We start from the raw sequence: 25,927 nt of genomic DNA, 5'->3' as shown, positions 1-25,927 counted from the left end.
CTTTCTCTAACCCACGGCGAGAGAGCAAGGGTGGGGGGAGGGGGTGGGGCGGGGCAGGGAGGGGGGGGGGATCCTGAGCATCTCCAAGTCCACTCCCTCTCTGGAATCGTACACATAAACCCCAAGCCATCAGGATCCCCTGGCTCGCCAGCCCCCTCCCTCCCCCTCCATCCTGATCCTGCTAGGAATGATGAAAAAGAATAATTCCACGAAAGGGGTAAGTGTGACAAGGCTTTTCTCGTCTCACGTCTCTACCGGGGATTTTCTTGCTTTCTGCTCGCAGTGGTAGGAAATCCTGTACTGGGGGGTTGTTGTATGGAGAAGAGGCTGCAGGATCCGGGCGGTTTTCATTTTGGTTTCAAGGAATCTATTGCACAGCGAAGTGGACGGAAGGCTGTAAATAGAAGATTATAATACATGTCTACAGTTATTATATGCTGAATAATTATTTCAAATGCATGCTCAACTGGGGATGCTTTGAAACACTACATTTAAAAATGGATTACTTTAGAAACTGGAAAACAATAACAGGCTGCACCCCCCCCCCCCCCCCCCCGTGATATAATTACATTTCTCTGTGCAAAAAAAAAAGGCACATTTATTCTATTTTGTATCATCATTGCTATTTTAGTCTTAATTTTTTTTTTTTAAATATCTGGTGTGGTTCATAATGTAATTGCAAAGATACCGACAAAGCGCCTTTCTCCTGTAAAGGCAGAGGCTGTGAGCGTGGGTACCAGGGCATAAGGATAATTATAGTCTGCAATACCTTGTATTTTCTGTTTTCTGTTAAGGGACAACAGGATGGGAACCAGCAGCCCTCGCAGCCAGAAAAGGTCGGCTGGATCCGGAAATATTGTGGGAAAGGCATTTTTAGGGAGATCTGGAAAAGCCGTTACGTGGTTTTAAAGGGGGATCAGCTCTATATCTCGGAGAAAGAGGTAGGTTATCGTTAAAATCGGGGTGCAGAAATGTGGAATTGAAAGACTCTTAACTGGAGATGGTAATCGGAAATACAGTGGTCTTTTTCCGTCTCCCAACTCTGTGGTCACATTTGTATACTGAATTCAGTCTGGACTTCTACGATGGCTTTAACGAGGTTAGGAACACGGGAAAATGAAATCTGATGGCTTGGGCTAAAATGTGCGAGAATTTCTTCCTCAAGAAATTAGGTTTTTCCCCTCGGTTCATTCTGCCACCCTCTCCTGGATACTCTTTGCGGTGAGTCATGGATGGCATCACTCAAGGCGCACAAATCCAGCAAGAGTTATGGCCATCGGTTCGCCCTCCTTCCACTCACAGTTTTACAGAGCTTCTGTACAACAACATTTTCTCTTTTCAAATAATTAAAAAAAAAAAAAAAAAAGCAGACTATTTGCAGGCCATACCCAGGGGGGAAAAGCAATAGAGACCTTAATCTACAGCTCCCCCCAACCCCACACCTATTTCCCAGGTCAAACCCTAGACAACTGCCACCAAGGAAGATTCTTAGCTACTCTAATGCTTAACCATTTTACCAATCACCTGTACTGTAAACATAGTCTGCACCTTTCCCTTTAATGGCCCTAAACCCATCCACGGGCATTCACGCTTTTTTTTTTTGCCAGTCCCCATTTCCTTTGAAATGGCTAAGACTGTGCAAGCCAATTAATAAAACATTCCCTATATGCAAATGTGTTTTCAAGGAAAGCAAAACACATCAGGAAGCTCTGTGAAAGCACCCCCCCCCCCCCCCAAAAGAGCCTATTTCAGCTCCAAACCACCGACTCTGGCCTGCAGTCTTAGGGCTACCCTAACAATCTGCATTGCCCTGTGCATTAAACAAAACAAGAGCGTGCAAGCACAGGCACGGCAGCCTCATCCTCGCCCCCACCGAGCCACATTTGACTGTGTCAACTAGCTTGCCAGTGGCTTGCTCGTAAATGTTTATTTACGCCCTAGTTTTGAATGTTTTCTTTGGGAGCCAGGCTTGCGGGGGGGGGGGGGGGGCACGAGTCCAGGTTCCAGCTTGGTTTTCACGTTTCACTCTTGCGGGGCGTGTTTTATACGTTAACGTCTGCTGTCCATGGTGTTTCTTATTAGATGTATTTATTTAAAACACGTATGGACTGTTATATCCATCGTGGTAAGCAGTGTACAAGCAAAAAAAACAAACAAACATAAAACAAACAAATACAAGCATCATAAGCAAATTCTGTTGCAGGGGGTCTGTAATTTAGGCTGCAGAGCAGAAGGCTCAAGGTCAAGTCTCCTATCCCTCAGGGCTGGTGAGGGATCCTGTACTCTCTGGGATTGGGAGGGTGTTTAAGAAGGAAAAACAGGGCAAAAAAAACCCAAAAAGGTACATGGTGTTGACAGTATCTTTTATCATATGAGTGTCTCTGCCCAAACTTTTGCTGGAGGGTCTGGCAGTCAAACTTTGCCAGCAGCGACACTTGTCGATAAGAAGAGATGCCACTCTCAGCGTTTCTACTTGGGTTTTTAGGGAGGGTTTTCCGTTTTTAAGAAGTGCCTGTGGCTCTGCCGCGCATTGCCGTAGGGGGGACCTAGGGTTTGGATTTCTGGGTTAAGGTTTTCCACTCTCTCGAGTCAGAACTCACAGCCCCTGGGGAGGGCATTTAAGGGACTCGTCGCTGTGCAGGAGGCTGGAAGGATCCCCTGGTGCACCAGCCGCTGGCCGAGGACTGACACTGTGATGACCCTCTCTCCGCTTGCGACTACCGTAATGTGCTCTTCGCAGGTCTCCCGGTGCGGCCTATCCAAAATTTAGCCCCGTGAGTTATCTTCCACCCAGGCTGCTAACCTCCATGTAACCCCCCTCTTCTCAAGTCACTGCATTAGCCGTCTGTTTCCACATACGATTCAAGCTTCTCTTACTCACAAGCATGCGTTCTCACTACCTCTACTCTCTTATCCCCCTCTCTACGCCTCTCCTTATGAACTCGTATTTATGTCTTTTCCCTCCACCGCCAACTCCAGACTCTTGCGATTTCCACCTTGCCGCAGCGTCTGCATCAAAGAGACATCGTGCTTCCTCCCTGGCCTTATTCGCGCTTTTCAGGTTTCTCTTAAATCTTTAACTCCTGATCATAGCTTTGCTGTCGCTTCTCTCTCCTGTATATTTGTCTCTGCAGAGCAGAGGCTGTCCCTTACCTATATCTGTGGCGCACTCGAGAAATTAAAAGTAGCAATAGGCAGTGGCTTGGTGAGCTGGGAAGGGGATTTAAAAGGGAGAGAAAAACACCCCTAGTTGTGAATGAAGGCGCCTGGTGCCAGACCCCAGCCTCGGTTCTGACTGAGCTGGAAGCCCAAAAGGTGCTATAGTCACCTCCCCTCTGACCCACCACGGAACTGCCAAGCCACTGGGGTTGCCGACAATGTACACGAGTTTAAGGTGACAGACGGCGAGGACTGGGATACACATCAGCTAATCAAACAATATGCTTGGCTGAATGCCCCCCCCCTCCCCCTGGTGTCTTATAACTGCTCCCTCTGCACATGTCCCTTTCTGGTTGAAAGATAGATGCTGGTGATGGAACGTTTCTTAGCATTCAGGGAAAAAAAAAAAAAAAAGAGGCACTGCTTGATTTTTGACAGATGAGTTAGCCTTGCAGTAGTTCAGAATATTAAAATATGCCTTGGCAGGTGATCAAAGCATAATATGAATGTCACGAGGGAATGCACTTTTGTAAAAAGTTGGCCTCGGTTATGCTGAGCAAACACCAAAAGGACGCTCAAGCAGAATTAGTACTGCCAGTGCAACCTGCAAGAGGCATGAGTGGTCCGAAACAACCTAGGTCAAGGGGCAACTACAAGCACAGCAGGATAGAGCCCAGCATGAGTATCTCTGTGTCTGTTGGCACTATTTCTTGCCGAGTGGTTTATTCTACAAAAAAAAAAAAAAAAAAAAGCACCTTGGCCATAGGAACAAGGAAAAAAAGAAATATATTATAAAAAATTATTACTGTAGTACCTGGAGCCTGAGTGAGTTCATCTTATTAAATGCAAGAGGAATAGTGAGATGAATATAGAGTGAATATTTTTGTAAAGAAAAGAATAATGAAAAGTGTTTCAGGACTCTTGACTCAAGTTTCCATTCCAAGTTCCCTGCAACGACATATAAATAACTCACCTATGGAATTAAATTATATGAATAATGAGGTTGTAATTGTCATGGAGGGCCTGTAATCTCTGCAGTTTCTGACACTACTGGAACTGATAAGTGAATTAATCTTGAGATCCAGCAGTCAGTGCAGGATGTGACACAAGAGCTATGTTTCTGACTATCACGAGTTTCGTGGACAAATACGGTTCTTCCCGAATTAAAACTTGGCATGTCATTTTAGCAACAGTGTTAATCAATTGAGTTTAGACACTGCAATCCCACGGGTAACCTTCAGCTTTCACCTTGTGTTTATCTGGGACCTACTACAGCAGCAGCAATCCAGGTCCTAATAGGCTGACAGCTGTCGCAAAGAAGTTTGCAAAAATCTAAAAAATATATATATTCACTAGACACAAAGCCAATAAAATCAATATTTCTCTTATTTGACCCAATGAGTGAGTAAATGCAGGAAAAAGGTCTTAGAAGATGAGCAAGAGTTATTCCCTGTGCTGGGTATGTACTGTGTGATGTGAGGTACTGTAAACGAATAGAGGAAGCGGTGGAGCTTATGTGACTGTATTATTTTCAGTCATCCTCTGGTTAACCGCTGTGCATGCACGGGGAAAGTAGTAACCAGTGGCAGCAAGGCTTCTTGGGCCAGTACGGCGTGCATTAAATAAATAGACACTTCCCAAGTTAACACACTCCGACCATGCAGCGATTTAAGCATTAGAACACGGCTCGCAGAAGGTGAACAATGGGCAACTCGGTTTATCTGCGACTACCTGCCTGCCTTTCACTCGCTTGATACACAGTAATCCCTTATGGCACATCTAGGCAGGTATCAATGGATTACAAATGCTTTTCATCAGCGCATGCAACCCCTGTCGTGTAGCATTGTTTCCATAGTATGTTTGCACTAATGCATCTCTGTGGTAGATTACAATTTATAAACCAATCGCTCGGCCTTATCCAGGATAGCCTGCCAAGAGTCAAATTAGTTCAAGGAAAACTAGCAAAGCAGTTGGATGGAGGGCACGCTTTGATAAGGCCAACAAATGTTTAGCAATGCAAACTTTCAGGGCTAGTAAACCTTTCTTCGCCGGGGTTAAATAGCACATTTTAGCACGCAATACTACGATCATGTTTACTTACTAGTAACCTACCAGCCTTTAATTGGCCTGCAGGTATGTACGGTATAACGTGCACTCTCCATATGGGCCCCGCTATCAGCGCTTTGCTTCAGAAAAGCTTCCTGCTGGTGAGTGGCAGATGAGACCAGGGATTTGACACCCCTTCTTTTAATCTGTAGGGTTGTTATCCATGAAAGGCAAGAGACTGACGAGATGGCTGGCTGAAGCCCTCAGGTTCTTCAGCCGACAATATCCTGATGTGCTCAGGCAAAGTGGGCAGATTTGTCAAATATGTGCAACTGTGATGGCTCAAAGGGGATGAGAGGAGGAATATGGCTCCCTGGGAACCTCCTTAGTACCAGAGTGATGCAGGAAACAAATCACAAGATCTCGGGACACAGCTAGCTTTACTTTGTATGGGGGAACGACTTCTCCTTTGCAGCAAACCGGTGGAAAAGCCACTGGCACTAGAGCTGCACCGTGTCTAGGAATTTCATCTTCTCCTGCCAATAGCTTGCCTTGGTAGGTTTACTGCCAAGATATTAGCTATCACCTCAACTGGTTACCTTTCCATCTGTGCCATAGTAAAGGAGAAAAATGAGTAACCAGGTTACTCTAAGATGGGAGAGCTTGGCCAAGAAAGCTGTTGCTTTAGGTCAGCTCTAAAATCCTTGGTTAGCAAACAAAAGTTGCATGTTCAGATTCCTGTATTGCCCGAGTGGCCCCCTCTTAACATCACACTAAAATTCAGACGTCCCAGTGTGCGAAGAGAAACTTCTACAAGCTAAATGGGGACATGGACTGTGTTGAAATATCCCTTTTGCCCACCTCTGATTCAGCTCCAGGATCTCTTTCTGCAGGTGGGGTGGTCCACAAAAATGGCTCTTGTGGATGGTATTCGTCCTGTTCAGCTGATCATGTGGGCAGCCTAAACTGGGCATTCGACCTTGGTCTATAGCTTAGTGGTACAGTGCACTAACCCATTAGGCTGGCCAATGAACCAGAATTCCCATAAAAAAAAAGAAAATTTGGGAAAAAAAAAGAAAATACTTAAACCTAAGGGAATCCAACAGTGCCTTGTACGGTGAAGTTAGTAATTGTTTTGATGGCGTGCCAAAAATTCACCAGGAGAATAAGCATTGCCTTTGTTTTGTTTTTTTTTAGATTTAGACCGTAAAGGGATTCAAATCAGATTCTATCTCCTTCTGTCACTGCATATTTCTCCGTTTCTATGTATCTCCATCTCTCTTGCTATCTCTGTATCAGCCTTCACCCATTTCACGCTGCCCTTACCTGCCTTCTCTCCCTTTACATTTCTAGTAATTGTTCTTTTGTCTGAGCCTGACTTCATTATTGGTTTACCCTGGGGAGAGATTTATAGACTAGCAGAGCTCAGCGGCTGTATACTCCTAGCACATCCTGTCAGGAAGTCCATGTCTGCACAAGGGACAGGAATAGGGGGGGCTTTCAGAGGTTACAGACGTGAATGGGTAATCCACGGCAGGCATCGCAGAAATGTAGACATTGGCAGAAAAGCACCGCTTGGTTCACCAAGACCATTTATGCCTGCCTGTTGTGCCGTCAACAAGTCTTACTCCTTTCTCCCGTCTTCTCCCTCCCTCTGCCATGAAGATCCTTCTCTCTCTCTATCCCATGTGTTCTTGAATAACTTAATGTGACCCACTTTGAACTCTTTGGTTGGGAAAGTAGGAAAGAAATAAAGGCTGATGACGATGATGGTGATGATGGTTTTGCTACTGTTCTGACTCCTAGAAACGCTGCTGGAAATAGGTTCCAGGTGCCCACCACTCTTCTCAGTGAAAAAAAAGTAATCTTCTCACATCCCTTTTGAGCTTCCCTGCCCTGCTTTTGGAAAGGATCATCACAACACACAGAGCGATACCTTTTAATTGGACTAATCCAATAAGGGTTTTGGGTTAGCATTGGAGCAAGCCAAAGCAAGAGAGGATGTCTGAATATACCAATGAATCCCAGATGCTGTGAATGGGAAAGGGGGGATTATAAGGAGTTTGGCAGTACATTATACTAGATAAGGATCCAGTGGTGGGTGATATGGATAACAAGAATAGAAAAGATGGCTACCTTTGTGCGGAGGTGGCAAGCATCAATGAATTAGGCGTGGTGGACGAGGCGGTGAGCTGGCTTCCAGGTAGTAGTGGGAAGAGTCTCTGCCCTATAATCTTAAGGGAAGGCTGGGCCGAATAGCCAAACCTTTATTTATTTTTGGGAAGGTGAGGTGGTTGGGGATAGCAATATCTTGGCTTCTTGGGGTTTTGAGGGCACAGGGGTGGCTCTCTTCCCTTCCCTGAACCTTAGCATGGCTTATGCTAAGAAGATCTCTCTTTTGACACTGTGAAGTTGTCATAAGACTTCTCGTCCTTCGCCCGCCCCCCCCCCCCCCCCGTCATTATACAACCGAATTCTCATTTATATTTTAAAGTATAGCAAATTGATGACAAGTCAGCCTACTTGCTAGACCATACATTATGCTCTCTTATTTCTGAACGTATGCAAGCCCTGAAATTGTATCACATTTCACAGGGTCTTATCTGTCCTCTCCCCTAGCATATTACCCTCATGATCTATCAAATGTTACAGGGTTAGTTTCACTGAAAACCAATAAAAAAAACCCATCGAGTTCAAATGATCTATATTGATAATCCAGAGGCTGGAAATACTTACCCGCTAGAATCTGGAGAATCCTAAATATTCAGTAATGCCATTATCCTCTAGGAACTCAGTCTGCAGTATATTTCAGAATTTAAAATGTGTTCTGGAAGCTAAATGACATCATCTTAATATTGATAAGAATACGCCAGCATGTATTCCTTTGAGCAAAAACCAGCATGTCTGGCAAGGAGAGAGTTGCAGGGGTGGTGTGTGGCGGTCAGCGGTCTTACAGGCCACCTTTTCTTCCTTGTGATTATATCTTCGTAGATTCACTCAAAAGACAGGTGCCCTCCCAGTTCAAGAGGGAACTCTATTTGTGTCAAGAATGCATTCAGGATTACCTTTTTGACTCCCATCATTTCAAAGAGTCAGCAAAGTGTTAAATACTGACCAATAGGTGCATAGTCATAAAACATATTGTTATATACTGTCAAACAGAAAATTACATAAACTAGAAAAGACTTTGTCAGAAATTATTTTTTTTTGGGAGGAGGGGAATTGCTTCATTAGGCAGACACTGTAGGAACATGAGACACTTTGATAGGCTCCACAGAGCCATGGAGCACCAGCCAGAAGGAATAGAGATTCCCTTGGCACATTCCATGTCTGTAATAACAGATAATAAAAAAAAAGCTTTCAATTTAGCACGCATGCTTACTGTAAATTGTGTTTTCTGTAGATAGCAAGATGAATTAGCCATAACATGAGGGATTTCATCCAATGGCACTGAACGGAGCTCTCTTTCATTGAGCATGTGCAGGAATTCCCGCTCAGGCATTGCCTCATGTGCCCCCCTCAGTTAATTTTGAAGCTAAATCTAGCTAGGTAATCGACTCTTCAGGGAGGTGGATGGATATTTAGTATGGGTAATTCATCCTGCTTTTAAGGAAAACACCATTTATGATAAATAACTTGTTTTTTCCATTAACAAGCAGGGCTGAATTAGGCATAATATGTTGGGAGTCCCTAGCGGAGGGTTACTAATTAAGCAATTTGGGCCCTACCATGGAGAGTAGACCACTGGGAGAACAGGCTAAGGAAAACTGCTTGTCTGAATTAACTGTCACTCTTTGGAAGATTGTACAGACAGTAAGGGGACGTAAAGGTCTGTATGACAATCATGTTGCAGCTTGCAGATGAGCCATGAACCTTCATAGTGTCTGTAATTTGAAGACTTGCTAGCCTATAGTAGTGCATAATGCAGTTTGCTAGCCAGCTGGACAATGTACGTTTGGCCACTGCTATGCCCTGTCTATTGGGCTCATAAAAGATGAATAGTTGAGAAGTCTGTCAATAAGGTTGAGTTCTTTTCTTGTAGAAGCCAAGGCCCAGTTACAGTCTCCACATTCATATGTGTGAGGTTTTGGAAGAATATAGGTAGCATGATGGCTTTATTAATATGGAAAGCTAACAATGTTTGGTAGAAACTTCGGGTGTGCAAAGCACTACTCTATTGTGAAAAAATTGCATATAAGGAGGATAATGAACTAAAGTCTAAAGTTTGCTAACTCTTCTGGCTGAGGTTACTGCGACCAGGAATATTACTTTCCGCATTAAAAATTTGGGAAGGCTGTCTCCAGTGGTTTAAAGGGCTGCTTCAACAGTTGTGCCAAAATCACATTCAAATCCTATGGAATGGGAGGTTTTGCAAATAATGGTTTAGTTGCCACAAGCCCTTCATGAATTTGGAGACTAATGGATGAACTGATATAGGCTTATCCTAAGTTTAAGCATGGTAAACTGCCATGGCACTGAAATGTACTCTTACTGATGGAGGTGGCAAGGCCTGATTCAAAAAGTGAGAGCAGATAATTTAATAATTCTTTTGGTTCACATGCATACAGATCCAAATTGTTGTTTTGACACAATGTAAAAAATGACTGAGTAGAGCAAATGACTCAGTAGAGCAAAAGTTCTATTAACTATAAAACGGGCTGATACAGTAAAAACGCGGGAGAGCGGGTGAACGCCTGCTTTCCCAGTGTGTGCACAGGCCACTCTCCTGTGCGCGCAATTCAGTATTTCAATTTATTTTAATTAGGGCCGGCGGTAAAAAGAGGCGCTAGGGACGCTAATGCGTCCCTAGTGCCTCTTTTTTGACAGGAGCGGCGGCTATCAGCGGGTTTGACAGCCGACGTTCAATTTTGCCGGCGTCGGTTCTCAAGCCCGCTGACAGCCACAGGTTCGGAAACCGGACGCTGGCAAAATTGAGAGTCCGGTTTTCGACCCGCGAGCCGCGGGCCTATTTCAATTTTTTTTTCAATTTTTTTTACTTTTTTTAACTTTCGGGACCTCCGACTTAATATCGCCATGATATTAAGTCGGAGGGTGCACAGAAAAGCAGTTTTTACTGCTTTTCTGTGCACTTTCCCGGTGCCCGGAGAAATTAGCACCTACCTTTGGGTAGGCGCTAATTTCTGAAAGTAAAATGTGCAGCTTGGCTGCACATTTTACTTTTTGTATCACGCGGGAATACCTAATAGGGCCATCGACATGCATGTGCATGTTGCGGGCGCTATTAGGTTCGGGGGGGTTGGACGCGTGTTTTGGACGTGCTATTACCCCTTACTGAATAAGGGGTAAAGCTAGCGCGTCCAAAACGCGCGTCAAATCGCGGGGTAACAGTGCGCTCCGCCAGAGCGCACTGTACTGTATCGGCCCGAAAGAGAGGTCCGTTCGGTGCTGCTGGATGACGTCACCCATATGTTATGGCTAATTCAACTCTGCTTATTCACGGAAAAAGAAGTTCTCTCTGCTTATAGATATAAAGTGCCACCATTTGGCCAGCTTTTGAGGTGCCATTTATTTGGATTTAATTACCCACCTTTCTGGATAAGAAATCCACCCAAAGTGGGGTACAAGAAGTAATATGGCTGCACACAATCCAGGATTATCATCAGCTTCACGTAGAATAAAGGTGCACAATAATATTACTCAACTTGAAATCAATATTAATGCCTACTTTAACTCAATAATAATATAATTAACTAACAAACTAAATATACAAGCATCTCAAACCAAATGCAATTTTAGCAGCAAGTTGAAAAGCTGAAAGACTCTTCAAACCATCGAGAATCTTAAAATGAATCTATATGCTCCAGCGAACAGGCAGCACATCTTTATGTCAGCAGCATAAGAGCTTCCACATGGAAATGAATTATGGGGTAGCGAGGTGCCACTGATGTTAATGAAGCAAACATCTGGAATTCAGCGAGCTAATGGTGGGGATGAATACCAGGCGATCCTGATAGCACTTGGATTTGCTTTTCCCCAAGCGTGCGTCAGCGCAGTCAGTTGGAATTCCTGACGAGAGTTTTTATATAACGGGAATAATTAGCCCAGCCAACCCTTTCATCCTTTTCCACCCCCCAGAGAGAGAAATGCATATTTTTGTTTAGAAAGAGGATGAGACCCAGTGATGTAATTCCATTCCATGCAGTTCAGTAAGTTTTTATTACGCACTTGGGAGTGTATGGGTTACTGTCAGAGGAGAATAAGAATATTCAGTTCGCCAATATCAATACTACTGGTTTCTATCTTCACCTAGCAGACAGGACAATTAGAAAAAAAGAAAAGATACAAACAGCTTATAAAAATACTTGGCTGAAGAAGGCATAACTCACACCTTGCCAACCTAGAAAATCATCAAACCACTCTAAAGATCTACCACTGCCTACATACAGTGTACCTGCTAGGAAAATGAGGGCATGAAAGGGAGTGTAGAAATACTAGTTAATGAACAACTCATGTCATTTTACCTCTCCATGCCACAGGCCCATCCAGCTGTAATAATAAATAACAGCAACATTATTTCTCTCCCCCCCACGCCCCCCATGTTCACAAGCTACTACAGGATCCTTATGTAGTAAAAGCTCACTGGTTTCCAGTTTGAATGAAAGGCCCTGTGTCATTCAGCTTGTCCACCTTCCATTTCCAGTGCAGCAACCGGCCTAGGACTCCTGGGTTCTAACAGCAAGCAGTTTATAAACTGTCGGCTCTTGGACAGGGCTCTCTGTAGGGTTGAAGAACCTGTTAGTGGTTGTGATTGTTCACCTTTTTACGCCCATCCCTTTTTATACCTAGGTAAAGGTACAATTTCAAATCCACTCAGTCCACTCGTAGGGTAAACTTCTGTTACAGGGTACCAGGAATGTTTTCTGGCAGGTTGTTGATTTTGGAGTCAGTAAGACAAATGTGTGAGATTGACTCTCAAAGGCTTAATACGTTAGAGATACTGAAAAGGTACATAGTGCAGGGATTTAAAATGCTGGACCCCTACACTAGGAGTACTGAATGCTGGTGAATTCTAGCATACTGGTGGCTTAAAACACAGCAGCCTCCAGCAAAAGAGAGAGACCGGAAGAAACAGCGCGTACAAAACTCACTCTTCCAAAAATGCAAATTGTAAGATGGCATCAATTTCTGTTGTGACTTCAGTCCCTACCAATCAATCCAATATTAAAGGCATTCTATTTTTACAAGGCTTCCTATTAGCTGCTCTCTGACAGATGAGTGGGTGTCTGAGGCTGTTGCAACCTCTTGGTCATGACCGGCAGTCTGAATCAGCTGTCACTATGCTGTAATCAAACTGCTAGTCTAAAAATAGTAGCATTAAGCCTGCAAATCTTCTTGCTTTCTTTCCACTGTCTGAAGAGTGAGATGTAGCGTGACAGGACGTGCCTGTCTCTAAACAGGGGTTCAGTGAAATTCCAATTTTTGAAAGAGCAAATAATTACAGGACCTCCGATTTTTAAAGAAAGAAAGAAAACAGCATTCTTTTGGGAGGACTGGACAGCTTAGTGGACTGGCACTAGATCTGGGGGCCTATCAACTCTAGGATGCTGATTCAAATCTAGCTCTCAAGTCTCCAGTGACCAGAGCTCACTGGCATCGGAAAGTCTTTTGATGGCTTATGTCAGGGGTGCTCAAACCAATCCTTGGGCCCCCGCCACAAAGTCACATTTTCAGGATCTCTCTAATGAATATGCATGGAATTTATTTGCATATACCACCTCCTCTGTATGCAAATATTTCTCATGCATATTCATTAGGGATATACTGAACCTGACTTGTGGGAGGGGTAGGGGGGCAGAGGCAAAGTGGCTTATGTGAATTCAATTGCTGATCTCATTCCTGTTGCCAGGAAGCCTGACAGGCAGGCTCAGCACAGAGGCCAGGGTCTGAAAGCATACGGAGCGTAACGTACACTTTCACCTGTGGAGCTGAACTCTGCAGAACCAGGTTATGGGGCACTGGTCAGGGCAGTGTCCCTAAGCCTGCCCTGTTCTAGTTCTGAAAACAGAGGATTTCTCTTTGCACTGAGGACTGTAGGTGTCTGTATAGGTATAGAACATGGTTTTTAGTAATGGCGGATGGCACAGAAGTATAAAAAGTAAAAAAAATAAAATAAAACTCTCCCTGCATAGCTTTAATACACAGTGGTCATCAGCTGGGTTATGAACCTGTGAACCAAAGGTTTGCATAGATATTGCAGACACAGACATTATCGAACTAGCCCTGTATATCCAAGTACCAGAGACATGAAGTTTGTTACCCTTTAATTAATAATTTTATTTTTAAAATTGGCTCCTTTTTCTACTCATTGGGAAGCATATGCAAATTTAGCTTTTGAGTTGCATCATCACTTCACTTTTAAGTTATTTACGGTATGTATTTTTTTAATTCTTAAGTGCACGAGCATCAGAAAATGACACAACCCTAATTGCACAGTCTTAAAGCCTTGTCAGTAAAAGAATTCAAAAGGCGACGTAAACAGAAAAAGCGTACACGGTGAGCTCGTCCACCTCAGTGGCTGAAAAAAATCTTAGGCAGCGGATAGGTGTGGGATAAAGCCCGCTGGAATAGAAGAGAAGGGAGGCTGAATGACTTATCTCATTCTCTGCCATCATATTCTGTTTCAGCAGACCCTCAGCAGCAGGAAGTGAAAAAGCACAAAACCTGGAAATGTGTTTCAGAAGGACAAAACAGGTTATACGATCCCTTTTTTCAGGGCCAACACAAAGTTTTCTAGAAAAGCTCCCGACATCTGACAAAGCATCCTTTGTCAAAAGTTTGAAAGGCTGCATACAAGCTAATCAGTGGCCCAATTAAAAATTATAGGCTTCAAACAACCTATTTCAATGTATTTTTCATGTGTGAAATTTTTGTTCAGTGGTATGGACTTAGTGATCTTACTGCTTTCACTGGATCTTACAGTGAGACAAGTTCTTTGGATAAATCTCCAATAAGTGCAGCATTATTCTATAAAGCTGGCATGACTGGGTGTAACGAGCCGTGCATTAGCACAGGGCAGCAACTTCTGGGAGGCGGCGCAGCAGTCACTTTGCCTTAGAACAGAAGGAGCGGTGGCCGATATCTCGTGGGCACCAGGACCCCAAACAAGCAAGAGGGAGGTAGGAGGAAGTTGCTGAATCTTCTGCTTCCCCGTGAGGTGACGGCGACACAGGAGAGGCCGGGGAGCACAGAAGAAATGCGCCCTCGCTGCGGCGGTTCCCCCCTTCCTTTCCTCTGCCTATGCTGGCTGTTGCCACAGGGACAGAAGTGGGGGTGGGCTACAGTGGGGGTCAACAGCTGCTCTGGTCCTGCTTCTCTGCTGGCTACCTGCAGAGATAGGAGGAGGAGGAAGCCACCCCTCAGCAGCAGGCAGGCCAGATGTGAGTGACATGGGGGGGGGGGGGGGGGGAAGGTGGGCAGCTGAATGCTGCAAATGAGAGGGTGAATGCTAGGGAGAGGCAAAGAAGGGGTGAATGCTGGGGAGTGGGGAAGCACCAGAGAGGAGGGATCTCAGCTCACCGCAGTTAGCCATGAAAACTTGAACTGCCTGGTACTTTCTTCCTCCCCAAGCTCCACTCCTGTCCTGTTGCCTGCAGCAGGTGGGCGAGGGCTGGAGGGGGTAAGAGATCCAAGCCAATAAGGTGTACGTGATGACATGAGAACGGTGTGGGGGGTGTGTGTGTGCGTGAAAGTGTTCTGAGGTGGTGGAGGGAGAGCAAGAGAACTGGCGGGAAATGGGGGCAAGAGAGCCAGAGATGGTGGCAGGCCGTGGTGATTACGGAAGGGGCTCGTATATGAGAGTCAGAGGTAGTGATGGAAAAGGAGGGGTTGAAAGAGAGCACCACCGAGGGGTGTGGTTTGTGTGTCAGAAAGGGCACTGGGGGGAAAGGGAGGGCATACAAGGGGGCAACTGGTAGGAGGAGGATGACGGAGGGGCTCTCGGGAGGATATATTTGGGGGCTGAGAGCGGGGATGATGGGTTTAAAGAGTTAAGACTGGAGGGGATGGGAGAACATGAGTACAATCACGTGGTTGAGATGGGGTGAAAATGAGGAGATGACAGCTGGGCGAGGGAGAGTTAGTTAGTGTGGGGTTGATAGGGAGTGGGAAGAGAGCCAAATAGGGGAAGAAGGGAGCCAGACAGCAGCAGATTAGTGGGGAGAGAAACCCAATGAGGGGGTAGATGGAGGGGAACGTTGTGAAGGTGAAGTGCTGGAAAGGAATAACTGGAGGGTGAGAAAGACAGTAGAGAAGAGAGGGAGGAGAGGTAAGATTCAGGATTGAGAAGACGGTGAAGAGAGTGATGTGAGGGAGAGATTTAGAGACAGAGAAACTGAGCAAAAAAGATAAAAAGGAAGAGACAGATGTAGGGGACGAAGTGATGATGACAGAAGAAAGATAAAATAGAAAGGAGAACCTGGCAAAGAAATCAGAAAAGAGAGACCAGGACTAACACAATTAGAGGGGGAAAACAGACAAGAAAGGTAGAAAAAAGCATTTCGTTTTCAGTTTAGAAATTGGAATACATAGTGGTAGCTGCCAGTAAACCGGATTTGCTGCAAGCTGTGATGGCTTTTACTAGATTATAGAAGACTTATCAAAAAATATCTACATGAACTTTTAAGACAACACAGGTTCCTTTTTCAGGTGTGAATAATGTCCCTCCTGCTGCAGATCAGGGGTTTTCCCAGAAAGGAAGAAGGCAGCAAAGGATCTGGTTTTTTTGGAGAAGGGGGGACAGTAGTGGATCAAGGGCTTTGAGGAAATGGATGGGAGAGTGGTGGATCAGGCTTTTTATGGGAGGTACAGGGACAGTGGCAGATCAGGGCTTTTGTTCGGGGAGATGGGGATAGGGACATGGCAGGTTAATTGGGTCCTGGAAAGGCCAGCAGCAGTCGCAGACCATTGGGACATGTGAGCCAGTGTGCACCCCCAGATCTTTCAGTGGCCCTTCCTCCTTCTCGAGCAGAGGTTTCCCGGTCTGCTTGTTCACGGAGGAAAACATGTGGGGGAGGCAGGGCCACTGTGAGGCCTGTGCTGGCTCACAGGCCCTGTGCTCCATGACTGCTGTGGCATGCAAATATGCGAAAGGTGGCAAAACAGCTAGCACTGGCCCTGCCTGAAGGCCACACACACTATTCCACCCCCAAAAGCTACTGATCCGTTAGAAATGTATGCATGCCCAGGCCACAGAAAAACCCTCCCAAAAAACTGTGCATCTTCAGCTCAACATCCCCCCTCTGAAAACATTTCAACAGAGTTCTCAAAAAATCCATAAAATCAGAATAGCTTATCTGCCTGTTTAATAATTTGTTTTAGGTGAAAGAAGAAAAGAACACCCGGGAATCCTTTGACCTCAGCGACTATGAAAAATGCGAGGAGCTACGCAAATCAAAGAGCCGAAGCAAAAAAAACCACAGCAAGTTCACGCTAGCTCGCTCTAATCAACCTGGGAACATGGTAAGTTGATTCCCTTGGATTTCTATTTTCTGAAACGTAGCAGAAGGTAGCACAAACAGACTAAACCCACTACATGAGCCACTGCCTCTCATTCACCACCGAACCAATCTCAGATGGCTTGGAAATCGCCAATACAAGGTCCAGCTTGTTTTGGGGAGAGACTTTCCTTTCTGGGCTCCAGAAGACCTGGAATCAAGTTGTGTGTGCAAGGGTTTACAATAATAAACATTATCTGTCAGTACCGTCTTTTTCAAAAGCCTGATACGTATACATGGGAAACCCTAAATCTATCACAGCCATCACCCATTGGTGCGGACAAAATGGCATGATGCAATACAAAATGCACTATTTCCCTTTAAAGCAGGTAATAATTTACCTGGCAGGCAAGGGTCAATATGATGATGTTAGCAAATCTCCTTTTCTGGCAGCAAAAAAAAGGAAAATCTTTCAGTTTCAAGAAATATAACAATCTCCCACTATTCTCTAGGGCACTGGTTCTCAACCGGTGTGTCGCCAAGCACACGCAGGTGTGTCGCCACGCTTCCCGTTCCCCCGCTGACCCAGCTGCTCCCCCTCCCAAGCAAAATAGGTCCTCCGCCTGGGCTTAAAATGCTGATAGCCCGGGCGGAACATGGCAGGAGAGCAGGAGTCAGCGGCACCGGCACGCTCTCTTCTTCCCGCCCCCCCTCACAGCCCGGAAGAGGAAGTGGTGAGCAGCGGGTGCGTGCGCGGGAAGAAGAGACCTTGCTAGTGCGGGCAGCATCGGCCCGAAGAAAAGAAGAGAGGCGCAGCCTGAGGAATGAGCAGCGCGGCTCGGAGAAAAATAAAGATCGTCGTCAACCCCCGCGGCCAATGGGACTCCTTTCTCTGCGAGGGCTGAAAATGAAATAGGTTGCTGCTGCTTTTAGGATTAGAAGTGGAGGAGGCTACTGCTGCCGCTAGTTCAGGGGAGAGGGGGGAGAGTGAGTGAGTGAATGAGCAAGCATGTGTGTTTGAGATCCTGTGTGTGTGTGTGTGAGAGCATGTACGTGAATGATTGAGAGCCTGTACATGTGAAAGAGAGTATGTGTGTGATTGAGAGCCTGTGTGTGAGAGCATGAATGTAAGTTTGTGATTGAAAACCTGTTTGTGTGAAAAAGTATGTGTGTGTGATTGAAAGCTGGTTTAGGTGAGGGAGCATGTGAGTATGTGATTGAGAGCATGTGTGTAAATGAGAGAAAGAGAGCATGTGTGTCTGTGTGTGATTGAGAGCTGGTTTAGGTGAGGGAGCATGTGAGTATGTGATTGAGAGCATGTGTGTAAATGAGAGAAAGAGAGCATGTGTGTCTGTGTGTGATTGAGAGCTGGTTTAGGTGAGGGAGCATGTGAGTATGTGATTGAGAGCATGTGTGAAAGTGAGAGAGACAGCATGTGTGTCTGTGTGTGATTGAGAGCTGGTTTAAGTGAGGGAGCATGTAAGTATGTGATTGAGAGCATGTGTGTCTTTGTGTGATTGAGAGCTGGTTTAGGTGAGGGAGCATGTGAGTATGTGATTGAGAGCATGTGTGTCTTTGTGTGATTGAGAGCTGGTTTAGGTGAGGGAGCATGTGAGTATGTGATTGAGAGCCTGTGTGTAAATGAGAGAAAGGGAGAGCATGTTTAAGCATGTGAATGAAAGTCTGTGTGAGACAGAAAAGGACAGCATGTATGTGTGTGATTGAAAGCCTGTGAGTGTAAGCCTGAAAAGATAGACAGCTTGTGTGTAAATGTGTAATTAAGAGCCTATATAAGTGAGAGAGATAAAGCTCATGTATATGTGAGCGATTGAGAGCCAGTGTGAGAGAGAGGAGAAAGTTGCAAACCATCCCTCCTCCTGCTAATTCAAAACAATCTCAGGGCACCTGGATATCAAACGTTCCCAGGTATGCAGACCAAAAAAATGTTTGTATCCTTATTATTTTTCATTACTGGGCCTTTGTGTCTGCTATTTTGAAATATTTTATTGGTATCTAGAATTTTTTGATATGAGTTTTTAATTATTGGATATTCCATTCATCCGCTGTTTTGAAATAACCTGTTCTTTTTGTTAGTATGGTTTTACTGCTACTGATTTTATATTTCTTGATTTGTTTTATAAGGACTGGTGATGTTTCTTTTTTCCTTTATTATACTGCATACAGAGACTCTGGCTTGTTGCAGTTTCCAATTCAGTTTTTTCTGCATGCTTCTAGTTATGAGTTTTGGTCTCTTTATTCTTTGTTAGGTGAGGGTCAGCACATGTGATTCAGGTGAGGTTTTCTGCTGGCATGTAGTTTCTGTGTAGGGCTCTATAGCAGCCTGACTTGGTCCGTTTTCCTAATAGGAGATGTATTGGTGTCTTAAGGCCTGGTGTAATTTTTCAGTGTTGCCTTTTCTTAGGTAAGGTGGTTACTGTTAAGTGCTGGAAATTGGTGCTGTTTTGGTGTGGGATGTTTACTGTTTATGCAATTTCTGTTCAGACAGAATATATATCTTTTTCTTGTGTCATTCTTAACAATAAAAATAATTACTGGACCTTTAATTTTTATTTTCGCCATAAATTGTAATGAGCAGTGTGTCACACATGTGAGCGAGGTGGTCTGGCAGGTGTGTCACGATGGGAAAAAGGTGGAGAACCACTGCTCTAGGGGGTGGTGCCTCCATATGGGTTAGTTCTGCGCCTATCATGGCAGGAATGAACCTAACTCATAAGCCACAGCGTTTTGGATATGATCTCAGTCTCTCAAACTGACTGCTAGTGCTCTTGTTGATGCTTGCAATGTGCCCTGTGGAGGTCATAGGGTGTAATGTGTACAGGCAGCACATCGAGGTGCGTGTGAAAATTCTTTTTTAATCGAGCCGGTGGCACCCAAGACAACTGGGACCATTTCTGTATCCGTCTGCCACATTTTCTTGGCTTCTGAATGTAGTTCTAGGTACTTGAGGGTCTTCTCTCTCTCTCCATACATTGTACAGAATAGTCACTTGGTAATGAAGTTGTGATCACTTGGGACATTCAGGTGATCACAGACTTCTTCATTCTCTGCAATGCTCTCTGGGTTGTGATCCCAATGTTTTTCTGGTACAGCGATATTATAGGGTTTCCAGCATTGTACCTCTCTGTCTACAAGCCTTCCGACATCAGCATGTCACTCCCAGTGACAAGCTGGGTTAACTGGTTCCAGTTACTGTAGATTTGGTAGAATCTGCATTTGTCTGTTTTGAGAGGGGTGTTTTGTTTTGTTTTTTAAACTTGCTGTGAACTATCTTGTCCATAATCTACCATCCTGTGCTGTGATTCGCTGTCATTTTGGGATGTAAGTTCACCTCTTTTTCACCATACATGTGCCAGATTTGATCCCCTTGTTTGCTGGGCCAGTTCTTTAAAAGGTTCTCTCTCTCTCTCTCTCTCGCAAATCCTATTGCTTCTTGTGCTGGTGGATTCTCTCACAGTCCTTCCCTTCTTTCCCTCGGGGGAAGGTCCATGTTTTCTACTGTTGACCTCCTTGACAATCCATATTTGCTGTCAATGCTTACTGCCCCATTTTATACTCTCAACGGTTAATGCTGGGGTCACTGCTACACGGACCTTTTGAAGGGGAGGAAAGAGAATGGGAGGCACAGCTAAATAAAGTTCTGCTCATTTAATTAATTTTAAGGTGAGAGGCAGAACTCCTTCTAGAGGGGGGAGTCTGTTTATCAGCCAATTTTCCAATGTCTGTGACAGCAGAAAATGATTCTGAGGCATCAGGCAAAGTATAAAGAAAGAAAAACACTGCTACGAGTCTACTAATCCTCAGGCAGACAAGGCTGCCTTCTACAAATTGTACAGCACTCTGCGACCCTACCTGCTCCTTCCTGCCTCTCCTGGCAGTTCCTTTAACCTTAATTGTCACATTCTGAGCCCCTACCTTTTCCATGATGAATTATCTTACAAAGCCAGCAAAAAGGTTAAGGGGTCCCTCCAATGATGCCACCTAATAAAAATGAGCTCTTGAGATTGCTGCTTTGAACAGTGCTTCCTCCCTACTGGTATTATCAGAAACGCAGACTCTTGAGTAGATCGAGACCTTAAGACCCATCCAGTCTCTGCCCAATTTGCCTCCTTTAGGTCAGGTGACGTGGGAGCGCGGTCATGATGGTGTAAGTTTTCTGATGAGGTTCGGTCGCCAGACCCGTAGCCAGAAAATGCCAGAGGATATAAGAGAATCTCGTCCTAGATGGGTTACGTCTTCTAGCACGGCAGGACCCATTCAAAGTAGCACTGGATTAGGGGGCCTGAATACAAAGATCAGACCTTCAAAACCGCGCAAACAGGGAGGTTAAGATCCTCATCCTTCCGCATAAAAACACGCTGGTGTTCGTTCAGGGTATGGGAAGGTTTTGACGTCAGGGAAAAAGCTACTCTCAGACACTGGGAGATGGAAGTAATAAGCTTAAGAAGCAAAGCTAAAAATAAATCTACCAGCTCGAGAAGAGGAGCCAGGCCGGTTTGGACATAGAAGTTTGAATGTTGAGGTCCCTGGTGAGAAATACGGAACACAAACGTGTGTCTAACACACAACAGCAATCGCTAGTAGAGCACAGTAACAATAAGGCATACTGAACTTTGTGCTGCGTGGTGGCGGGATCCCATGGGATTTATAACCGTACAAAAAATGTCCAGTATGTGCTACACCTCTGCTATCGGGACCATTAACTCTTTTCTTTTTCCCCTCTCTAGGCACCAAATCTCATCTTCCTAGCAGTAAGTCCAGAAGAAAAGGAAACTTGGATCAATGCCCTAAACGCTGCAATCACCCGAGCCAAAAACCGTATCCTAGATGAGGTGAGCAGTCTTTTCTCCCGGGCAAGAGTTCAGCTCCAACAGCTCGACCCAGAGATCTTCATGAAGAATGAAACCTCCTCTTTTTTTTACATTGTACTTACACTAAAAAAAATAAATAAATAATCCTGTGTTTTAAAGAACCCTTCAGTTCCTTAAAATCAGGAATACCGTCAGCCATCCTTAATGGCTTCTCACAGACACCCTTTCTGATGGTGCTACCGTATATATGTATACTGCCAACTCTCCTGAATACCCCAGACTCACTTTCCCCAAACGGGGATTCTCAGGATCTGAACGTAAATCCATGCTCATGCACCAAACCAAGAAAGAGTCCCGAGGCCCGTCCAGTTGTTCATTTTTCACCTTTTACTCACTGAGTCACTGGGTGACCTACAGTTTGCCAAAAGCCTGCCCTTGAGATTGTTAATTTAAATGCATAAACCTGTGTATGTTTTCAGCACTATGCAGACAGGTGATTGTGTCATGAGGTCTCTTTTCAAGCATTTAGTGATGACTTCATAAGGCTTATATTTACATTATGCTGCGTAGGTGAAATATGGAACTTAAAGAGTCCCGTTTCTGTTCACTTGCAGGTTACTGTCGAGGAAGACAGCTGCCTCGTCCACCCAACCCGTGACAGGGCGAAGATTCAGCACTCTCGTCGGCCACCCACACGGGGTCACCTCATGGCCGTGGTAGGTGGCTGAAACAGGTGTGAAACATCTCACCCCTGACTCCCCTAGCACCTCCTCTTTTTGGCAGTCAGTCCACTACGCAGTATCTGAGATCCCAGGGCAGTTATTTTGTTACCATACTATTAAAGTGCCTGTCAGCGTTGGTTACTGAAAATGTACAGAGGCATGCAGTAACATTCCAGTCCAGTTTAATGCTGCACTTTAAAAATTAGTTTCACTGTTAATTTCATTTTTCCAAAATCTGTGTGCGATCTCCACATTCTTGTCTTAAGTATTTTTTTAATGCTATGCGTTTTTATTGTAAGCCACATAGAACGATGTATATCAATATAGGTGGAATATAAAAATTTTAAAATAGAAAGTCCACCCTGGACCGAAGAATCTTTAAAGGTTAGTAGGGAGCTGTATTAATCTGTGTGTGTATGAACAAGAGTTGTGAGTAGAAGTCACTCATAAGATGTTTATAGGCCTGAGAGAGGAAGATCTTTGCAATGCCTAGCATCCTGTTAATTCTGAAAGGAGCTGGCTTACACAAATTACAAAATATCAGAGAATCATTGCAACTTGTCATGGCACCGTGATATGCTAAGTGCTCATAACGCACCTGTGGCATGCATCTAAACCTTTTCTATTCACATGTTGACGTGCATATTGCCTCCATGTGCCACAGCGGGGAGCGTACTCGAGTTCCTCTACGTCTTATCCATGTAAAGCATTGATCAGTGTTTTGCTGGTAAATGAAGCTTCCATTTGCAGACACGATGGGGTCGACATGAGCGGAGCAGAATTTGATGAACACCCAACGGGCCTGATGTGTTCACCGGGGTCCTGTTACAAGTAACGCCAAGACACTATCTGACCCATTCTGGAAATGGACGAAGCAGAATGCCGCACAGACCCATGTAGAGCAATATTAAGTAGCAGTATATGCTTTCCCCTTCCAAAATTAAGAGATAACATTTCCTTTTGCCTCCTGGTTGCTTCAAACCTTCTCTATTCCTCCAAGAGCAGTTCTTGGCAAGGTGGCAGAAACGCGCTGACCGCCATGAAAATTGATTTGGCCCTATTTATTTATTTATTTATTTTAATGGCTGAGAGGGATTTATGCCGCTTTGGCTTTTGAGTCCGAACCACTCTGTTTTGGCACTGCAGCAAGTACAGCAGAAAACAAATAAGAAAGAGAACGTGAATATCTGGCAAGGAAAACTTACTTCATATCATTTGAACTTTTTTAGCTATAAAAAAAGCACAAAACCTATATGCATTCAATAATGGAATAATGGAATAATGGAATAATGCATTCAATAATGCATTAATGCAATAATAATAATAATAATAATGGAATAATGCAATAATGCATTCAATAATGGAATAATGGAATAATGGAACTTCGCCCCGCCAATATTCACCTCATTTACTAGTTTGGACATATCACAATGTACTTAATTTAATACCTTCTTAAGGCTTCTCTTTTTCCAGCTGAACCAGCTTCCAAGTTCAAGGTCCTTGTTATTATGTAACTTTTTGCTTCTCTGCTCTTGTCTCTTACCACAAAATTTGCTCCTTATGTTATGTTACGTTATACTGATCTACCCCTGTTCGATGTAAACCGACCTGATATGGTATTCAACCTTGAAGGTCGGTATAGAAAAATGTTAAATAAATAAATAAATAAATAATGCATTTATTACAGCTGAGCTCAGAATGGGGTGGCAAGTGGGACTGGAGATGGCGGGAATGGGGCGGGTTCATAGCTTATTACGGAAGATCTCTGTCCACTGACTGGGTATCGTCATCTAAAACAATGTATTTTACATATGAGGAGATACTGCAGTGTTTCTTGTTAGCTTATAAACTCTTTGCTTCTTTCGGTAAATATCTTTCAGGCATCTACCTCAACCTCTGACGGGATGCTGACCTTAGATCTAATCCAAGAGGAAGACACCTCCCCAGAAGATCACAGCACCTGTGAGGAGAGCTTCCGGGTTGACCTAGATAAATCCGTGGCCCAGCTGGCTGCCAGTCAACGCCGGTCCCATTCAGAGACCACCAGATCCTCAGAAAAAAGGTCAGGGAGTCAGCAGAGGCAGGAGCAGGCCTCCTGGGACAGACGCAGCCAGCATGACGTCTTTGACAAAGGGATGACGTACACACCGCAGGTCCCCAAAAGGCTCTCCCATGCTGAAAAAAGCAAATGCGCTTCCATGGAGGAAATCCTGTCCCGCTCGGACTCCGCAGAGAGAGCGGGGTCGAGGAAAGGCCCGGGGGCCCACTCTGTTGCCACGGAGCCTGAACATCTGGCGCGGATACAGGAACTCATTGCACTGAAACTGGAAAAAACTCAGGAACTGCTCACAGAGGTGAAGGGCTGTGGGGAAGGAAAGAGAAAAACAAAGGATCTCTCTTCCAAATCAGACTCCGATGACATTTTGCGAGAGGCTGAGGCGCTGCTCGGGGAAGCATCGTCCAACTGGAGTCAAGCCAAGAAGGTGCTGCAGGAGATCAGAGAGGTGCGAGGCCTGTACAAACAGCTGGAACTGCAGCAGCCAGACCCCAAACAAAAACAGAGTACCCAGACCCAGTATCGGAAAAGTATGATGTGAAGACTGCAGTTCATTTTCACAGAGCAATGGCACCTAAAATCTGAATCAGAGAAATGATCTAATCTGAACTTGAAATATCTGTTTAAATAAATAGTTTGGATTAACCATTTTAACTCACATCCCTCCATCTTGGTTTTTGTAAAGTATTTATTTAGAAGGGCGAGGTTGATGAATTTACTGTAACCGCACTGTAGGTGCGTCAGCAGTTTTTGATTTCCGCAGTAAAAAATCACCTAGGTCTAGAAACCTAGGATGTATGAGAGGAGATGGCAGTAAAAAGTAACTGTAAATGCTACAAACCTCTTCAGAAGGGAGGGAGCATAAGCATTGCCAGCCCAGCCTCCTGTCTCAGAGGATGTGAATAAGAAACAAGACTTGGGTTATTTTTGTCCAACTGCTGCAACACCAGTTTCCAGCAGTCATGGTTTAGAGACATCCCTGCCTTCACACTTTTTACGCCGATCACAAGGCGAGTCGGCAGGTTCGCACGGCCTGCATTTAAGTCATTTTTTTTTTTCCTTTTTAGACCCAGTGGTTCCTGGTTTCTTTTTTCTTCCAGCTCAGTCAGAAGCTGAGGTCTGGGATCCTGGTGCTACGAGCTTTCGTGCGCATCGACCCAGTATTTTAATAGGCCCTCTCCACCTATTGTCATCACAAGTGTCCTGAGCCATGCACCACTCTGTTGTCATGGGCTCTAACTCTGGCCACCAGGTGTGGTCCTTAACAATGTCCATGATTCTCCTTCCCTCCTCCAGGGATATCGAAGGCCCGATGTAGAAATGGATATGGGGATCCTCCCCATGGCAGTGCACAGCACTGCTGCTCGGCCATTGGCCTGCCCAAAACTACAATGGCTCCGACAGGAAGGCTGGGGTATCCCAGTGTCTTTGTCTGTGCTGGCTCAGTAATTGTTGGGGCAGGCTACGTAAATCAGTGAAAAAGAGTTTGCCCACCAAAAATCCAAAAATAAATTGAATCTAGATAATTACAAAGCTAAATATAGTAAAAGCCCTGTTATCCAGCGCATACCAACCGGAAAGCTCAACTAACCAGCATCTAGCAACATAGGGGTTTTTTTTTATTTTGTTTGTTTGTTTTTCTGCTTCTAGGGGGCAGGAAAT

General features: G+C 44.7%; 1 protein-coding gene across 1 annotated transcript; it reads left to right on the top strand.

Moving 5' to 3' along the window:
• The first annotated feature begins 54 nt into the window (after positions 1-54).
• PLEKHO1 (pleckstrin homology domain containing O1) lies at positions 55-24,925 on the top strand. Its single transcript, XM_029580937.1, has 6 exons — positions 55-217; positions 795-941; positions 16,543-16,683; positions 21,404-21,508; positions 22,102-22,203; positions 24,090-24,925. Exons 1-6 carry the CDS (start codon positions 188-190, stop codon positions 24,804-24,806), a joined length of 1,242 nt encoding a protein of 413 aa, XP_029436797.1. The 5' UTR covers positions 55-187; the 3' UTR covers positions 24,807-24,925.
• Positions 24,926-25,927: the final 1,002 nt, after the last annotated feature.

The sequence above is a fragment of the Rhinatrema bivittatum genome, chromosome 16 (assembly GCF_901001135.1).
Source record: "Rhinatrema bivittatum chromosome 16, aRhiBiv1.1, whole genome shotgun sequence".
Classification (NCBI taxonomy): domain Eukaryota; kingdom Metazoa; phylum Chordata; class Amphibia; order Gymnophiona; family Rhinatrematidae; genus Rhinatrema; species Rhinatrema bivittatum.
This window is presented reverse-complemented; position numbering and strand designations above follow the sequence as displayed.